This window comes from Neolamprologus brichardi, chromosome 2 (genome assembly GCF_056152115.1).
Source record: "Neolamprologus brichardi isolate AB-2024 chromosome 2, ASM5615211v1, whole genome shotgun sequence".
NCBI classification, from domain to species: domain Eukaryota; kingdom Metazoa; phylum Chordata; class Actinopteri; order Cichliformes; family Cichlidae; genus Neolamprologus; species Neolamprologus brichardi.
The window spans coordinates 27,917,501-27,933,442 of record NC_142105.1 but is presented as its reverse complement, the minus strand read 5'-3'; the positions used below and the strand labels follow the sequence as shown (position 1 = coordinate 27,933,442).

Genomic DNA, 15,942 nt, shown 5'->3' with positions numbered 1-15,942 from the left:
ATCAAATGCAAGTATGTGTCACGGGTAATGGGAAAATACGGACTCAGTCGCGGAGCTCTGGATGCAAAGTACACAGTGCGTTTATTTACAGTGCCCAAAAAACAGTTTCAAAACACAAAGTGAAGTGCAAAGTCCAACAGTGATCTTCTCCAAACTCCCAGTGGTGCGCAGGTGAGTTTCCAAAGTGATATCCAAGTGTGTGTTCTCCTCCAATAGCTTAACCCCGCGGGCTCCTTCTCTCCAACCTCCAGCTCTGTATCTCTTCCTCCTACAAATGAGCAAAAACACCAGGTGAGGAGGCTAGCCGGCTAAAGCTAAGCTACAAGTCAAAAAACACTCTTTACTACCGAGCTTCAAGTACAATCCAGCGTCGACTGCCATCTGGACACACAGTTAAATACCTCAGCCCACAACGAAGGATGATCAGTGACAGCTGAGTGGCAAATTAGGTGCAGGTGTGTCAGCCACTGAGCAGAGGAGGAGGAGAGAGAGAGAAACACACACATACACACAGGCAGGTCGCCCCGGGAAGGACCGTCCGACCATGACAGTATGACCGGCTCTATAAAAGCAGAGGTTTAGAGCATTCAGATGTTGGTTAACACAATGCCATAATCTTCCCAAGATTGGAAATTCCAGCAAATTCACTCCAAAAATTTGCAACAATGCGAAACTGCTGAAAACCTAAAAGCTCTCAGACTCTACAGGCCTCACTTAGCATGTTAAATTTTAAAGGTCATGACCATTAGAAGAAGAATAAACAAGTTTGTCTTGTTTGGAAGGACTATCAGGAGAAAGCCTCTTTCCTCTAAAAGAACATGGAAGCACCCATTTTTGTGATGACTGGGCCGTGCAATAAAACAATGATCCCAAGCACAGCAGCAAATCTACAACAGAATGGCAGAAAAACAAAAGCATCAAGATATTGCAATGTCCCAGAGAAATTTCAGACCTTAAATTGATGTCCATGATTAAACAGATGGACACAAGCCGTCTTCTTTGCAACCAACGCTGTAAAGAAGAGTGAACCACAATTCCGCCACAGTGATGTGAGATACTGATAAAGTCATACAGAAAACCATTACTACAACACAGAACCAGTAGCTTGTAGTAAACAAACTTTCCTTTCACACGTAAGTATCAGGATGTGTTTCATTTAGATGTGTGAAAAATATCTAATCTGTAGTTTTCTGCTGTGATCATGGTTTCTTTCATATTTTTTGCTTTTTCTGCATTCTGACAATCCCTAAATGTAGTGAATCATAATTTGTTTGATTAAAAACTGACTAAAATTGAGAATTCCCCCACAAATTGAGCACATAACAAAATAAAGAAGCCACATACTGGTAGTAAACATTTGCTATTTTGGCAATTGAGAAATCGGGGAAGCTCTGCGAGGATCTTTTTTTGTCTTTCAGAATCCTACTGGTTCTGACATCAAGCGCAGTTTTGATGACAGAAGGAAAAACTGCATTACACCGAAACCAATGAGACAGAAAGAGAAAGAGAAATATTTGACAGCATGTGATTAAATAAATACATAATTTGTCAAATGACTGTCAATAAACACCTGATGCTGCATTAAACATGTGCTGGAGCTGGTTTAGGACAGTGGTAACAGAAACGAGTGTTTGATTTTCATTATGGAAAGCATCGCATGTCACACCGCTCTGCCTCAAACGAGATACACGTCTCAAAGTTTTCCATGATGTTTCTTTTTTTTAGGTACAAAGTGTAATAAGGGAGATTCTCTTGGCCATTAAAAATTCTGGACTAAGTGTACTCAAGATAAAAAAATCAGCTTGTACGAGACAACAAACAGGAAAGGCAATGTCAGTTCCTGTGACTTTACCACACGTTTTTTGCTCTTTTTAAAACTAATATCATCCGTGCATGTTGTGTGTCATCAGACTGACATAGTGTGACAAATAAAATCCCAGGATTTGTAGAACTCAAGGTGTTCCTACAAGTGTGTAGGTCCAAATTTATCCATTTACCTTGACGAAATTTCCAAATGATTAAAATTTGAAAAGAATCCAAGATATTTTTTTTTAAATCTGTGACGCAAACTTGATTCTCAGAAGGGAGCCTGACTGCTCGTTAGCAGGGGAAGTTTGATTGTAAACGTCGATGTGGGTGGGTAAGAACTGTTACCGCGCTCTTGGTATAAATGAGGAAACCTCAGCGTTAGATTGCAGATGCAGAACTAACAAACAACAACTGTGGATTATTTTACTCCGGGGATTCGTCTGCTTACTAGAATCTGTTTCTGATCTACAGCTGACCTGCTCATCTGTTACAGAAGATGTCTCAAAGGAATTTGCTCAAACCCTCCATCAGAGCTCTGTTTCTACTTCTTCTTTGTAGCCTGGTTGTTGGCGAGATCGGCAACGATTTCTCCCACTGCCCTAATTTCTTCTATAATCAAACTCCCCCACAGGGTGTCAGGGCACAAGGATATCAGCCAATATGCCAGCGCTATAGAAACCAGTACCACTTTGCCAGCCTGTATGATCGTCAGCATCGAGTGCCTTTGTTCTCTGCGTACAGACTGAGTCCTGCTGATGGCAAACGACCCAAATCCGTTTGGATGTATGAACCGCAGGTAAGAAGGAGCAGACACTTATTTTATAGTGTTGTGTTCATTGTTTTTTTTCCGGTGAAAAATAGAGATTATACGTAAAAAACACATGTATGAAAAACACAGTCACATATATGTTTCCTTTTGTGAACCCATGAAGAAAGAGACATTTGCATTTTCAAATGAGGTCATGTTTAAAGCTATGTGACTGTTTAACTCAAACAGAAGCAGCAAACTCTTTTATAGTTTCTAAACATGGTCATGTCCTTTTTCCTCCGTCTGTCAGTTGGCATTTTCCGGTGCCAGCCCAGAGATGAAGCATTTCGACACCCCTGTCGACCAGAATGTGATTGAAAGCCAGGCGGTGCTTGATGACTACAGGAACTCCAGCTTTACCAAGGGTCATCTCAATCCCAGCTTGCACCAGAAGACGCTCGACAACCGGAAAGCCACCTTTACCCTGACAAACATTGTCCCCCAAAAACAGGGCTCCAACTCTGGACCCTGGAGCAAACTGGAGAATGACGTGTTGAGAGATTTCAAGATGTTCTGCAACGGGACCATGTACGTGATCACCGGGGCCATGCCATACAAATCTGGGAACCACTGGATTAATAACAGGGTGTCTGTTCCTGAATACATGTGGTCTGCCTACTGCTGCCCATCATTCAAATCTGATCTCCCTAATAATGTGAAGCAATTTTTCCCCACGTATGCTGCAGTTGGAAGGAACGACCCGAACAGCGGCGAGGAGATTGTGCCAGTTAATAAGAATGCGAAGCCCAGCGTGCGGGGCTATGATGTGAGGAGGATGCCGTTAGAGAACCTGGAGGGTATCCTGGCAGAAAGACTGGCCATGCCCATCAGTCTGTTTGATAACCGCTGTCAGGCATAAAAGCCTTTAGCTTGACCGGACTCTGATAAACTCGCTGCAGTTTTAATTATCGAGCTTCTGCTTGATTATCGAGGACATGATGGACTGAAATTGTTTTTTTTCCACCTGATTGACTTTGTAAAAATGTCATTTCCCCTCCTGCTAATGTCATTTCGCTCACATTTAATAGCATTATAATTTTCCAATTAATCAAGACTGAAGTGTGTGATTTTAATGTTTATTCTCCAATAGATTCAAAAGCCAAACACAGAGAGTAGCAAGCGCTCAGTTCTTTTAAATAAAACTGCACTGGTTTTAACATGAGTCAGTTATTGATTACATATTACAAATGTACATTTGAGCTGGAACACCATCAATAAATACTAAGTCTATACAAATGTCTGATTTCATTTTTTCGTCTTTACAAAAATGACTTAGTGAATTTCAGCATTAAATCATAGAAAACATTTTAGGGGCAGACAAGCTTTCTGGGTCACTTTTTTTTCAGAGGTTTGCCACTGACGTTACCCAGTTCAACATTTAATGATGATTGTGTCAAACTAAAGAAAAATAGTTGAAATGAGAAACTTTCTCATGAATTATTTGACCACATAAAGAAAATAAATAAACCGCAGACTTGCTGTGAACTGACAGTTGCTAAATAAAGGTCGAACTATGGTAAGGTGAGTTTTTATATGTTCAGAAAATTTGGTTCCCACGAGAGAGCGAGTTTCAGTGACACAAAGAACACGGATCTCAGGAAAACCAGTGTTTACTGAGACAAGAAGAAAAACAAAGATCAAAGCAAATGGATATGATTTAATTAGTGGTTACCCATAGATAGCATCACAGCATTTGTGCTTGGTGTGTTATTTCCAATCTTTCACATCTCTCAAGAAGCCCTAATTTTTATAGAAAACTTGATATAAAGCTGGAGACAGACTCTCTGAAGGAAAATGCTGCAACACCACAAGCGCCCCTTGTTTCTTCTGGCAAGCAGGAACTATACTGTCACTTGGTAAAAAGCTACAGGAAGTGAATTTATTATCTAACAACATTTATTTTCTAATAAATGAGGTCGTACTCTGGTTTTGGTCACATAGCAATGGTGAAACTTAAATGTCTGAACCGCAAATAAGATGTGAGACACAACACATCTCACAGCTGTAGGTCTGGGTTCTTTTTTACTTGTTGTCTTTCCTGCTCCTGCAGAAAAGGGCTCGCTGGAGCTGATCTGGTAGTCGTTCCACATTCATGCACCACTCACCCTTACTCTGCAAACAAACTGACCTTCTGACAGATGGACAGCTTTTTTATGTCTTCTTTAAAAAAAAAAAAAGACTTTAGATTTTTAATATTTATAGAGACCGTGAAAACATATCTGGATACAGACTCTTTGTAGGAAAATGCTACAACACCGCAACTCCCGCATGGCTCTCCCAGCCATTGAAATCATGGTGCTAAATGGGATGCAAACAAAACAACATCAGCTTCTAGCTATCAGCTATCAGACACCATTCAGTTACTTCCTATTGCAACACATTTCACGTGTTGCATTGTGAACTGTTGCATTGTGCGTCACATCTGATAGATGTAAACACTGGTTTGCCTGAGATCCGTGCAACACATTTCTCAGCCTCAACCCTGACTTTTGGGGGTTTCTTTCTTTATCTTTTCCTGATGTTGCAAAAGATGTACTAATGGAGCCGTCCTGGTTAGAGCTGCAGCACAACTGAGCTGTTCTGGGTCAGGAGGCCAGAAATGAATCTTTCCAGGGTTCTCCCTCGTCCAACCTGACTGGCCGAGCTAACAAACACGGCTTGTTAGCTTAGTTTGTAGTTGTTCTACATTCACGCACCGCTCACCCAGAACCTGCAAACAAACCAAACTGCTGAGTGTCATACTGTTTTATGTCTTTTTTAAGTTACTCTAGACTTTAGCCGCTATTTAAAAACTACGAAGACACAGTATCTTATGTCAAATACACAGCGTGCCAGGATATGTCAAAGTGCTGTTTTCGTTGCATAGTGCAAGAAAGCCCATCAGTTAATCACAAATATCAGTAAGTGAGACTTATATCTGTATAACTAGTGCACAAAAGAAACTCTCAACAACAGCCCAACACTTGAATATGTCTAATATGGCAATATTTTTTATAATTATAATATGATCATGACTCAGACAACATAAAATAGGTTGACTTTTGTATGAAAGCACTTCTATTCACCAGCCTAATCTATTTTATTACAGTTTAGCTCAGTAAAGTCTCGCCAGTGCACTGTGAATTAGTTTAACCTCAACAGATCTAGTTTTGACTTTTCCTTAAGGTCCGAAAATAGATAAATTCAATAAGACTCCAGATAAAGAGCCGTTTCTTTCTACTTCCGTAAAACGTTTAACTTTCTATTTACTCATAATAACCACAAAGAAGCGATGTAGATAAAAACAGAACAACTCTGGCCATGTAACATGCAACCCTTTCCTTGCATGACTGCAGCCTGCACACAGGCTGTAATAAACAGCTTTATCATAAAGATGAAACATTTTTTTTCAGCCAGACTGAATGTGAAGCTCTTCCCAACACACATTTTCTAAAATGTGACGGAAAGCAAAGCAGCGTTTGAGGATAAAAGCAGGTCTATTTAAACTGAGGGCCCTCTCACTCCCATGCTGCGCTAGAAAAGCTGCGAGGCCATCGACACCCTGAGAAACATGATTACACTGTGGGTAGAACTCCAGCACTCGGCCCTTGAGTCATCTGGTACGAGGTAAGTTGAAGATCCCGTCAGAACCAGCCTGAAGTGGGCTGGATAGATGACAAGCAGGGCTGTCGTTAGTGAGCACAGATGGTCTACTTTGCTCTTTCTTCAAATATGAACTTCCTGACTTGGATATCTTTTCCCCTCGACACACATCATGCTGCTGTGGGAAGAACAGAAATAATCCTGAGTGGAGAGGACTTTGCGAATTAGGTTCACCACCTTTCTAATATCAGGACTTAGCTGTAGAGTGGGCGATCATGAGGGAAAACATCAATCTACCCTCACCTACCACTTCACCTTGCTAATAGATTGCCTTTTGCCTTAACTCTTCCTGTCATAGAGTCAACAAGGTGCTGGAAAGTGTTGATGCAGGCTCAATCATCTGGGTAAGGAAATCCCAGAAAATTGATTCTGTTTCTATTCCATGGGAGAAACGCTTCCTCACTTATTCAAGTGGCTTTTTCAGTCTCAGTTGACTAAATAGAAATCATCAGAAACAGAAGTCAGCTGAGACCGAAGATATCACTTGGATGAGTGATGAAATGTTTCTCTCACAGAAAACGCTACGTCCAGATGAACAGAATCAACTTTGTGGGGAGATGCTGGAAACACTCCTCAGAGGGTTTGGTCCATATTGACAAGATAGTTTGAGATGGTTGTGTGTGGGAAAATCCAAGTAGATAAGCAGCTTCTGAAATACTCATACAAGCCCACGTGACAACAACAACAACCACGCCACGTTTAAAGTCACTTAAATCTTTCTTCCCATTTCTGATGCTTGGTTCGAATTTGTTGTCTTGACATGCATGAATGCAGTGAACGCATGCATCCAGTCAGTGGCTGGCGAGCATCTCCATTTGATAGCCATCATTAACAAGAAGTTCTGAAAAAGCAGCAGCTCTTTGAACAGCAATTTTTTTAGTCCTCGAATGACTGTTTAATGAAAATGTTGCCTAGTGATGGCTGAAAATTAAAATTTATGATGAAGGTAGTCACACAAAAAAGCTTTATAGCGTGTTATTCACTAACCCGAAACGTTTCCTCATGAATTAAGATGTTTATTTTCTAGCAATGTGACGAAAACACAAACATACAAAATACCAAACTGTCAATTATGTCATCCAAAAAAGAAAACAAGGCCATCAGCTTTAACGTACTGATAAAGAGGTATAAATGAACGATGTATTCATCATTATAAATAATCCTGGCTGTGCACGTACATACAAATAATAATACTTCCAGTTAAAATGGCTAGATGGCAGAGACTGACTTTATTTCTCTTTCAACACAAAAACACCAACCAGTCCTTCCTGTCAGCTTTTTAAAATGTGCCTTCATTGTTTACTCGACCAAAGTCTGCCATGTATGTGCTTTGTTATCTTAAAGATAATCACAGGGAAAGACATGAGATTGTAACAGTCACATTCATCAGCTAAATTCTACCACAACCATAAAAAAAAACTTAAAAAAAAAAAAAACACTGTTCTTTCCCTAAACTGAGTTTATTGTGAAGCCTCTAAAAACACTGATGGTTCTTCAGTTGCTCCACATCACTAAAGCCCCTTCCACAGTTGGAGCACTGGAGTGTTGCCTTTTCGCTGTTGTGTATGAGTTGGTGTCTCTTTAGGTACTCCACGCGGCTGAAGCGCTTGCCGCATGCTTCACAGCCGTACGGACGTTCACCTGTGTGAATCCGCTGGTGCCGTTCCAAATTACCAAGGCGACTAAAGCTGCGTCCGCAGTGCTGGCAACGGTGCGGCCTCTCACCCGTGTGCACCAGATGATGGCGCTCCAGCGACCGTGAGTGTGTAAAACGCTTCCCACAGATCTCGCAGCAGTGCGGCCGCTCGGCGGCGCAGGCGCACTCGTGGTTCTTCAGAGCCCAGGCGTGGCTGAACGTGTTGCCGCAGTGAGCGCAAGGGAAAAGACTGTCCTCCGCTCCGCTGCTCTGTAAATGGGCGCCACCTAGTGGACACGGGTGTTCCTCCAGCTCGGCTTCCGAAGTGAAGCCTCCTCCACATTGTGGGCAGAAGTGAAGCAGGTCCCCGCCGCCCTCCTCTTCCCCGGCGCTCTCCCAGACGCTCCCCGGAGCAGATAGGTGGGGCGGAGGCTCCGACTCTCCGTGCTGCACCACATCCTCTACAGGCATGACCGCAGCTGAGTCGCTCTCTCTTAACTTCTTTGACCAGCCTAACCTCAGCTCCACATCCCCAGCCACTCCCAACCTCTCGCCCTCCTTCACCCTGCCTTGTCCTATTTGGTCCTCTTTGTGCAGAGTTGGTGGCTGAGGCTCCAGCTCTCCATCCTGCTCCATTCCATCGAGACCAATGTACTTAGGGGCCAAGCTGATCTCGGACTCACACACCACTTCTGAGTCACGTTGAGAAGCCTGCTCGCGGCCTCTTTCGGCCCTTAACGCAGACTCCAGGCCCCTCAGCTCATCCACGGTCATTCCCCCCTCTGATGGTTCTGCAGAGCCCACCTTCCAGTTCTCCTCTTCACTCTCCCCTGGATGAAGAGTCGGGGGACGGTCTGACAGATCTCCTAAGCAGAAACAGAAGGAGGAGGAGAGAGTGAACGAGCAGGTGTGGGCAATCATTTCCGTTTTCCTTCAACTACTGGTCTCTGAACATTTTCTCTAACTTGCCCTCCCTCACTCAGTGAGTCCTGGGCTCATTACCTTCACTCGGGGTTCTGGAGCCAGCGTGGAGGTTCTGGTTGGGCGGATGCATCTTCAAAGCCTCCTTGATTAGTCGGAGAGAGGCAGGCTGATAACCCTCTGTTTGGGCCGACTGCATAGAGAAGCAGAAAGAGAGCTACTGTACTGGGTAATCGACTGAGTCCAGGTACAATGAGACATTCACTATTAAATTTACTCTTGTTCTAAAAAAGCTTGTTAAATTTCCACATGATATGTTTACAATGCACCTGAAATAAAGATATACAGCTAGGCGAAGGACTCCTTTCAAGCGGTGAAAGACTTCACAGAGCAGGGAGGCAAATTTATGCACATTATGCATGGTTTGAATATTCAAATCCAGAAGAGAAATGAAGAGTGGATCAGCGTCCTGCCACTTGGTGATGTGGTGGAAAGCTTTTCTAACAGTAGTGTTTCTCCCTAAAAGCTTGCTGTGCTTGAGATATGAAGAGCCCCACTCCTGGCTCCTCTGGAAGCTAAATATCAAATCAATAAGCTTCACTTTATCCACTATATCTCTGCAGTGATCTGATTGAAGAATTTGAGCAAAACTCTTTCTGTATTATTATCGTCTGTCTGTGTCTACATGCTCTCTCAGTGTTTATGAAGCTGCAGAGCAGAGCAGAGATGCTGTGCCACTTTCTCCTCCTACTCCTCCTCTGAGAAAGCCTGTCTCCCTCACCTCCTCTTTGATGTTGGCCTTCTCCTCCCCCTCACCGCTGAGGCTGCCCTCCCTTTCCTCTTCCTCCACCATCCCTCCCTCGTCTTCTTCATCCCGGGGGAACTGGATGAGGTACATATCTTTGGCCTCCTTCCCCCCTCTTCCTCCCGCTCCTGCTACCATGCCCACAGTTGCTCCACTTCCTCCTCCTCCTCCTCCACCACCACCAGCACCGCCACCACCTCCTCCTCCTCCTCCTTCCTCCCACACACCTCCAGGCCACGCTTTGCCATAGGCTGCTGCTGGGCCTTTTTTTGACTTGCCTCCTGTGGAGAAGGGAGGGTGGTGAAGGAGGTGAGAGGAAGGAGAAAGTGAAGGGGAGGGGGAGAAGCAGGAAGAACGGCAAATGAAATATGAGGGGGAGAGAGATAGGTGGGAGGATGTGATTGGAAGGCCAGGGGAGGGAGAGATGAAGGAGAGAAGAGGGTGGAGAAGTGGGAGACGAGGAAGAGGAGGAGGATGAGGGGATTGCAGACGGGAACAGGAGTGAGAGCAATGGGAGCAGGCGGCGGAGGAGGAGTGAGCATGATGAACGAGTTGAGGAGAGGGGGCGTGGAAGGACAGACAAGAGAGCGGAAAGGAGAGAAAAACATGTGACAGCGAGGAGTGAGAGAGAGGCGGAGAGGAGAGGAAGAAGTGGAGTTGGTGGGGGTCAAAAGAGGGGCAGGAGGAAGAAGAGGAAAGAAGGAGGGCACGGTGAAGGAGAAAAAGATAAAAGTAGGATGGAGAGTTGAAAAAGATGAGATAGGAAGAGAGAGAGAGGAGAAGTGGAGAGGGAGTGTGTAATTATGGAGGGTGGTGGAGGTGGTGAGAAGCAGGAGAGGAGAGGGGGAGTGTGTGTGTGTTCAACGTGATGAAGTAGAGAGAGAGCAGAGCAGAAGGAGGTGGGGGCAGGGAGAATAGGAAAAGGAGGAGAGGGCGTGAGGAGAAGAGGAGCGGGAAGGGGAGGAGGTAGAGTTGGAGGGAGAGAAGTGAAGGAGGTGGGGGGGAGTGGAACCAGGCAGGAAGAGAGGAAAGGAGGGAGTGAGCAAACGCACAGAAAGAGCAAAAGGAGTAGGAGGGACAGAATGCAGCGGAGAGAGGAGAGGGGGAGGTGAAGGACAGAGGGAGAGCGATCATGAAGAGGAGGCGGAGGAGGAAGGGGGGTGAGGAAGGAGGAGGGAGGGAGAGATCAGCTCTTGCCAGATGGTTTTCCAACAAAACAAGTGCGTCTTCACATAAACTGCATAGCATTCACATTGCTATTCACGTTAAAGCCACAATCATAGGGAAATACTGCAGGATGTGCTGATAAGCTGCCATTGAACTGTATACATCATGCAAACTAAAGGTAAACAGGAAGAAAAGCTCCAAGTCACCACACACAGCAAATACTTACGAGTCACGTCAAGTTTTCTCTTCTGCCGGCCTCCAGCTTCCTCCTCCGGTGCTGCTGCCACCACCAGCCCGGCGTTGCGGCGGTTGGCAGCCCAGCCCATGCCGTACTTGCGCTCGGTTCTCAGTTTGCTCTCGGTGAGCCTCAGCCGCAGTTTGAGAGCCTCGTTCTCCTTCCTGTTGAGGGACAGCTCCACCAGGTAGTCGTTCACCGTCTCCTGGAAGAGTTTGGTGATCTCGCACACCGAGGCACGGATCAGGCTGTCCATGACGGCGGTCAGATGCGTCTCAAATGTGGTCACCGATTCTTCCATCATCCTGTCCGCGGGGCTGCAGATCTAATGACGGTTTCACACACAGTTCGTGATCAGTTGTAACACAGCTTTCCTGCTATTATCGCAAAAGTTTTCAATCGTGTGATCAACTCTGCCCCATAGCCGCTGTTGGTTAACTTTACTGGCTAACCTGCTGCTAAAAAATAAACCTAAATGATTACGGCAGTGAAATGAGACAGGGCTCCGTGAATAACATCACGGTCATTCCGCCTCTATTACAACTTAATTAAAGACTATACCTGCTCGGTTAATCTGTGCAGTGCCAAGGCGGCGATGCTGGTTAATCGACACCAAAAGCACGGCAGCCTGGCTTGTTAGTAAACTTATAATGCTTCTCGGCGTGCATTAATGTTAAAGTACAGCTGGAGCAGCAGCCTCTCCGCAACGTTGGAAAGTGCTAGCAGACTGGCTAGTTTAGCTTTGTATACGCACCGTTTGTCGGATGACACCGAGGAGCCACCACGGCGTGAAACGGCGGCAAAGGTGTAATTTCACGGATCACGGAGACGCTCGGCAGCTGTTTGTGTGCCGAAATACGGCGACAAAGGATAGCGCCATCCAACTTCTGCCCTCTCTCTCTCCCTGCCAGTTCCCTTCTCGCCTCATCCAGCACTGCTTTTAATACTTGACAACACTACGCATGCCCGGTACCGTAATTACCCTACACTCAAGAGCAGCCGCACCCTGGAAATACCAAGCACTCAGGTTTCACACGCCACTTTTTATATAATAATTTCAGCAGTGGTGATGATTTTTTTTAAAGACATGAGGATACAGAAGAGCTTCCGTTTGATATTATTGTTTTTAGCACGACCCACCGACTGCCTTCCAGGATGGATGGAGGCGCTGTGATCAATTTGTCACATGGTTGCACTCTCAATTTCATAGTCAGTCTTCTCAATTTTCATAGTTTACATAAGCAGAAGTTGAGATATCTAGGTTAAAAAATACTCCAGTAAAAGTTGAAGTACTGAAGCAACTTGTTGCTTATAAAGTTGAAATTCAGCGAATGAGCCTAAACAGCTTAAATGCAAATTCATCTCTGCAACTTGATGCAACCTTAGCCTGACCATGAGCACCACAGGCACTGTGCACCAATCCAACACAGAGCTTTGCTGTGAATTCACCACATTAATGCAAACGAACCTGTTTATCGTGGACAAAACTACCCAGTATTTTCATGCAACATTTGAATAACACAAAGTTAGTACAGCTTAGCTTGTTTTGCAGGACAAAACAAAATATACATAATTTATTACAGCATATTATATACAAATCCAATGCGTGATTGAAAATGATGACATCATATGTAAGATTTAAATCTTCAGTTTATCAGTCCTTACCCTTACACATAACCTCTCTTGTTACCCTTCTGTCTATCTTTCTGCATCTTTCTATATCAAAGAGAGAGCTAACTGGTAGAAAGTTAGCTCTCTCTTTTCTCTCTCTGTGAAATACATCCGCTGGTACTTTAACTAGCAACAGACTGTGCTGCAAAATGCACACAGCTGACAGAAAAGTTGAATTTAAAATTACTACTTAATAAAAACGTCACTCCCTTCATGTTGTCTCCTCTTCTGTAGCGCTAGACAGTTTCTGAAGTATCGCAAACAAAAACACATGCACTCCTTCCACCGACTTTAACTCCCGAGTATAAACGCTATAGATGAACCAAATGTAAGAAAATGTAAGTAGTAGAAGTATTAGTAGCAGACGTGCGGATATTTCTTTAAAAATGTAGGGAGTGTACAGTAACGAAATATTTGTACTTAGTTACTTCCCACCTCTCTTCATAGCTTAGTAGTTTTAAGACAGAAGTGCGTATACAATTGCATTACCAGTTGCAGAAAGGAACGACAAAGTTAGCATAGTAGGATACTAAAGTTTTTCATGTTCTTTTACTTTAAAGGGTTTTAATTGTTTCATTATTTGATAATACATTTGCAAATCCGTTTGCCTAAATTTAAAAATAAGACAAACATAATAATAATAATAATAATAACAACAACAACAACAACAACAACAACAACAATAATAATAATAATAATAATAATGCAGAAATAAGGATTTTTGGAAAATAATCTTAAATCATATCCTTTGACAGAGGGATAAGAGTCTGTCATCACTTAGCAGCACTGAAATTGGAGATCAAATTTTTGTGGAAACAAACACAGATAATGTTCTTAACAAGAAAGAAAGCACATCGATTTGATGCTCACCTGGAGTGCATGGTGACATGGAAAGTTGCTATATACATACAGAGTGATGCAGATAAATGTAAAAACGTTATAAACATTGTGTATTTTAGGAGCAGAATGGAGTGCAGATATTGCTGCCCTAATTAGATCTTGAGTATGAGAGTGTGGTTTATGGATCTGCATCAAAAGCACTTCTTGCAGGATTGGATATTGTCCAGGCTTGGGATCTCATATCTCTCAGGGCTGTAAGATCATTAGTAGTGTGTGTGTAGTGTGTGTGTGTGTGTGTGTGTGTGTGTGTGTGTGTGTGTGTGTGTGTGTGTGTGTGTGTGTGTGTGTGTGTGTGTGTGTGCACGCGCGTGCTTCAAGCTGAAAAAGGAGAGATGCCACTGTGTGGAGGAAACAGCTGTTAGGACATTACTTGTTGAAGTTCAGAGGTCATGGAGACAAAGACTCATCAAAACCAACCTTAAAGATACCCTGGAAATGAGAAGGAAGAAAGAAGTCAAGTGTTAGGAGGGGATCGAGTGGCAAGAAGCATGGGAACGTGTGACAACTGGCTATTTTCATACAGCTTTGTTATGGCCTTCAGTCACAATGTGGACACTTTAGACACTTAAGACAATGAAAATAGAAATTAACTGACTTCAGCTCAGGTAAAGAAATAATAAAGCGTTCATTTAGTACTTGAGTTTTATCGATGTGGAAAGAGGAGACATGCAAGATATTTTAAATCGATACTGACAGATCTGTGGAGAAGGATAAGGGTGCCCATTTTTTTGAGAATTTCACTGGTGTCTGATGTGACTAAAATCAGAACATGACAGTAATGAAGTGCCACACAGAAGGACCGAATCTAAGACACAAACAGAAGAAAACCCATCGACAAATTTTAACATAGAGCAAATAAGTGGAATTCTGTGTTTGTAGACATGCAAGTGATACGTTCTTCTAGATTTCATGGAGCAATATTCTTGAAAGTAAATACTTAAGTAGGTCAGTTTGATTAGATTATTTCTTTATGAAAACCTGAGATATAGACATAAAATTTCTTAAGCTGCCTACGAGCCTGAAACTGCAGGAAAGAACCCTTAAAATAACTACGATTCCCCCCTGCTGGAAAGATGGTGCAAAATTTCAGAGGAGAAGGAGTAAGTTCGATGAAGCATTAGAAAGTGTTCCACAGGATGGAGAGAGCAGACTTTAGCGGAAGCAGAGGTGATGAGGAGGGTTGGGGCAGGTATGGTGATAAGAAGAGAAATGCAAAAGGACAGATGCTAGTGGGGGTTTTTCTGAAAAGGATGGAAATGCCTGTGGTGAATACTTCCTTTAAGAAGAGCAAGGAACATTAGCTGATGTATAAGATTGGAGGAAGCTAAGCACATCCAAAAGGTGCAATCTCAATTAAATCAGGAGACTGTAAGGTGGTGGCAGGGGAGAATGTAGCTAGACACCATTCAATAGTAGTCTGCAAAATGGCTTTGGATACAAGTGAAGGCAGAGCCATGGATTAACTGGTGGGAGCGGAAAAAGGAAGACTGTTGCACAGAGTTCAGGAAAAAGTTGAGCCAGCCTCTGAGTATTAAGGATGCGTTAAGACACTTAAGATGACTGTGAAAGTACAGCTATAGTGCTGAGGGAAACGTCGAAGAAGGCGTTTGATCTATCCTCTGGACAGAGAAAAGAGGATAAAGAGGCTTGGTGGTGGAATGAGGAAATACAGGAAAGTATTCAAAGGAAAAGGTTAGCAAGGAAAAAGTGGGATAGTCACAAAGATTTAGAAGAACTGGGAGACAAGGCATATAGCCTATTCATTTGAAGAGTTTCAGTCAGGTTTCAGAGTTCATCACAGTACAGGAACAGTTTTAATGAAGGTCACAAATGATCTGCTTGTGGCCTCTGACAGTGGACAAATCTGTGCTTGTCCTACTAGACCTCAGTGCAGCAGTGATCATATATTTTATTATAGCGATTAGAGCTTGCTGTAGGTATTATAGGTACTGCGCTGCAGTGATTTCAATCATATATATCTAATAGACTCCAGTTTGTTCATGTAAATGGGGAGTCCTCTTCACACAGTAAGTTTAATTATGGAGTTCCACAGGGTTCTAGGGTGCTTGGACCAATTCCAATTTCATCACACATGCTCAAGACCACCTAAACCAAGACCAAGACAAGACCAAGACCGAGTCAAGACTAAGACAAAGTCGGGAGGAGACCAAGACCGAGACAAAATAAGTCTTTAACCTGCAGCCAGACGGCTGTAACTCAAGAGGTAGAGCAGGTTACCTACTGATTGGAAGGTTGGTGATTCGATCCCTGGCTCCTCCAGTCCTCCGAACATCCAACTCTACCCTTGGGCAATATCATTAGAAGGCATAGCATAGATTTTCACCTTT

At 43.5% G+C, this 15,942-nt stretch overlaps 2 protein-coding genes across 3 annotated transcripts; one reads left to right on the top strand and one right to left on the bottom strand.

Annotated features, from left to right (window-relative positions):
• The first annotated feature begins 2,305 nt into the window (after positions 1 to 2,305).
• Positions 2,306 to 3,476, top strand: LOC102787603 (endonuclease domain-containing 1 protein-like). Its single transcript, XM_035912319.2, has 2 exons — positions 2,306 to 2,605; positions 2,868 to 3,476. Exons 1-2 carry the CDS (start codon positions 2,306 to 2,308, stop codon positions 3,474 to 3,476), a joined length of 909 nt encoding a protein of 302 aa, XP_035768212.2.
• Positions 3,477 to 7,058: 3,582 nt separating this feature from the next.
• Positions 7,059 to 11,955, bottom strand: LOC102798773 (uncharacterized). Of its 2 annotated transcripts, none has more exons than XM_035909844.2 (5): positions 11,778 to 11,955; positions 11,015 to 11,348; positions 9,598 to 9,902; positions 8,898 to 9,009; positions 7,059 to 8,761 (listed from the first exon to the last, which is right to left on the bottom strand). In XM_035909844.2, the coding sequence occupies exons 2-5, from the start codon at positions 11,325 to 11,327 to the stop codon at positions 7,734 to 7,736; spliced, it is 1,758 nt and encodes a 585-aa protein (XP_035765737.2). In that variant the 5' UTR covers positions 11,328 to 11,348; positions 11,778 to 11,955; the 3' UTR covers positions 7,059 to 7,733. The 2 variants fall into 2 exon arrangements, with proteins under 2 accessions (XP_035765737.2, XP_035765747.2); XM_035909854.2 differs by having other exon boundaries at positions 9,598 to 9,899.
• Positions 11,956 to 15,942: the final 3,987 nt, after the last annotated feature.

Bases quoted from the DNA above. Each gene is read 5' to 3' on its own strand.
- LOC102787603 (XM_035912319.2), top strand. From the start codon at position 2,306: ATGTCTCAAAGGAATTTGCTCAAACCCTCCATCAGAGCTCTGTTTCTA. The intron at 2,606-2,867 runs GTAAGAAGGAGC...TCCGTCTGTCAG, and splicing joins TTTGGATGTATGAACCGCAG to TTGGCATTTTCCGGTGCCAG.
- LOC102798773 (XM_035909844.2), bottom strand. From the start codon at position 11,327: ATGATGGAAGAATCGGTGACCACATTTGAGACGCATCTGACCGCCGTC. The intron at 9,903-11,014 runs GTAAGTATTTGC...CCTTCTCCACAG, and splicing joins GAGAAAACTTGACGTGACTC to GAGGCAAGTCAAAAAAAGGC. The intron at 9,010-9,597 runs GTGAGGGAGACA...TTCTCTATGCAG, and splicing joins AGGCCAACATCAAAGAGGAG to TCGGCCCAAACAGAGGGTTA.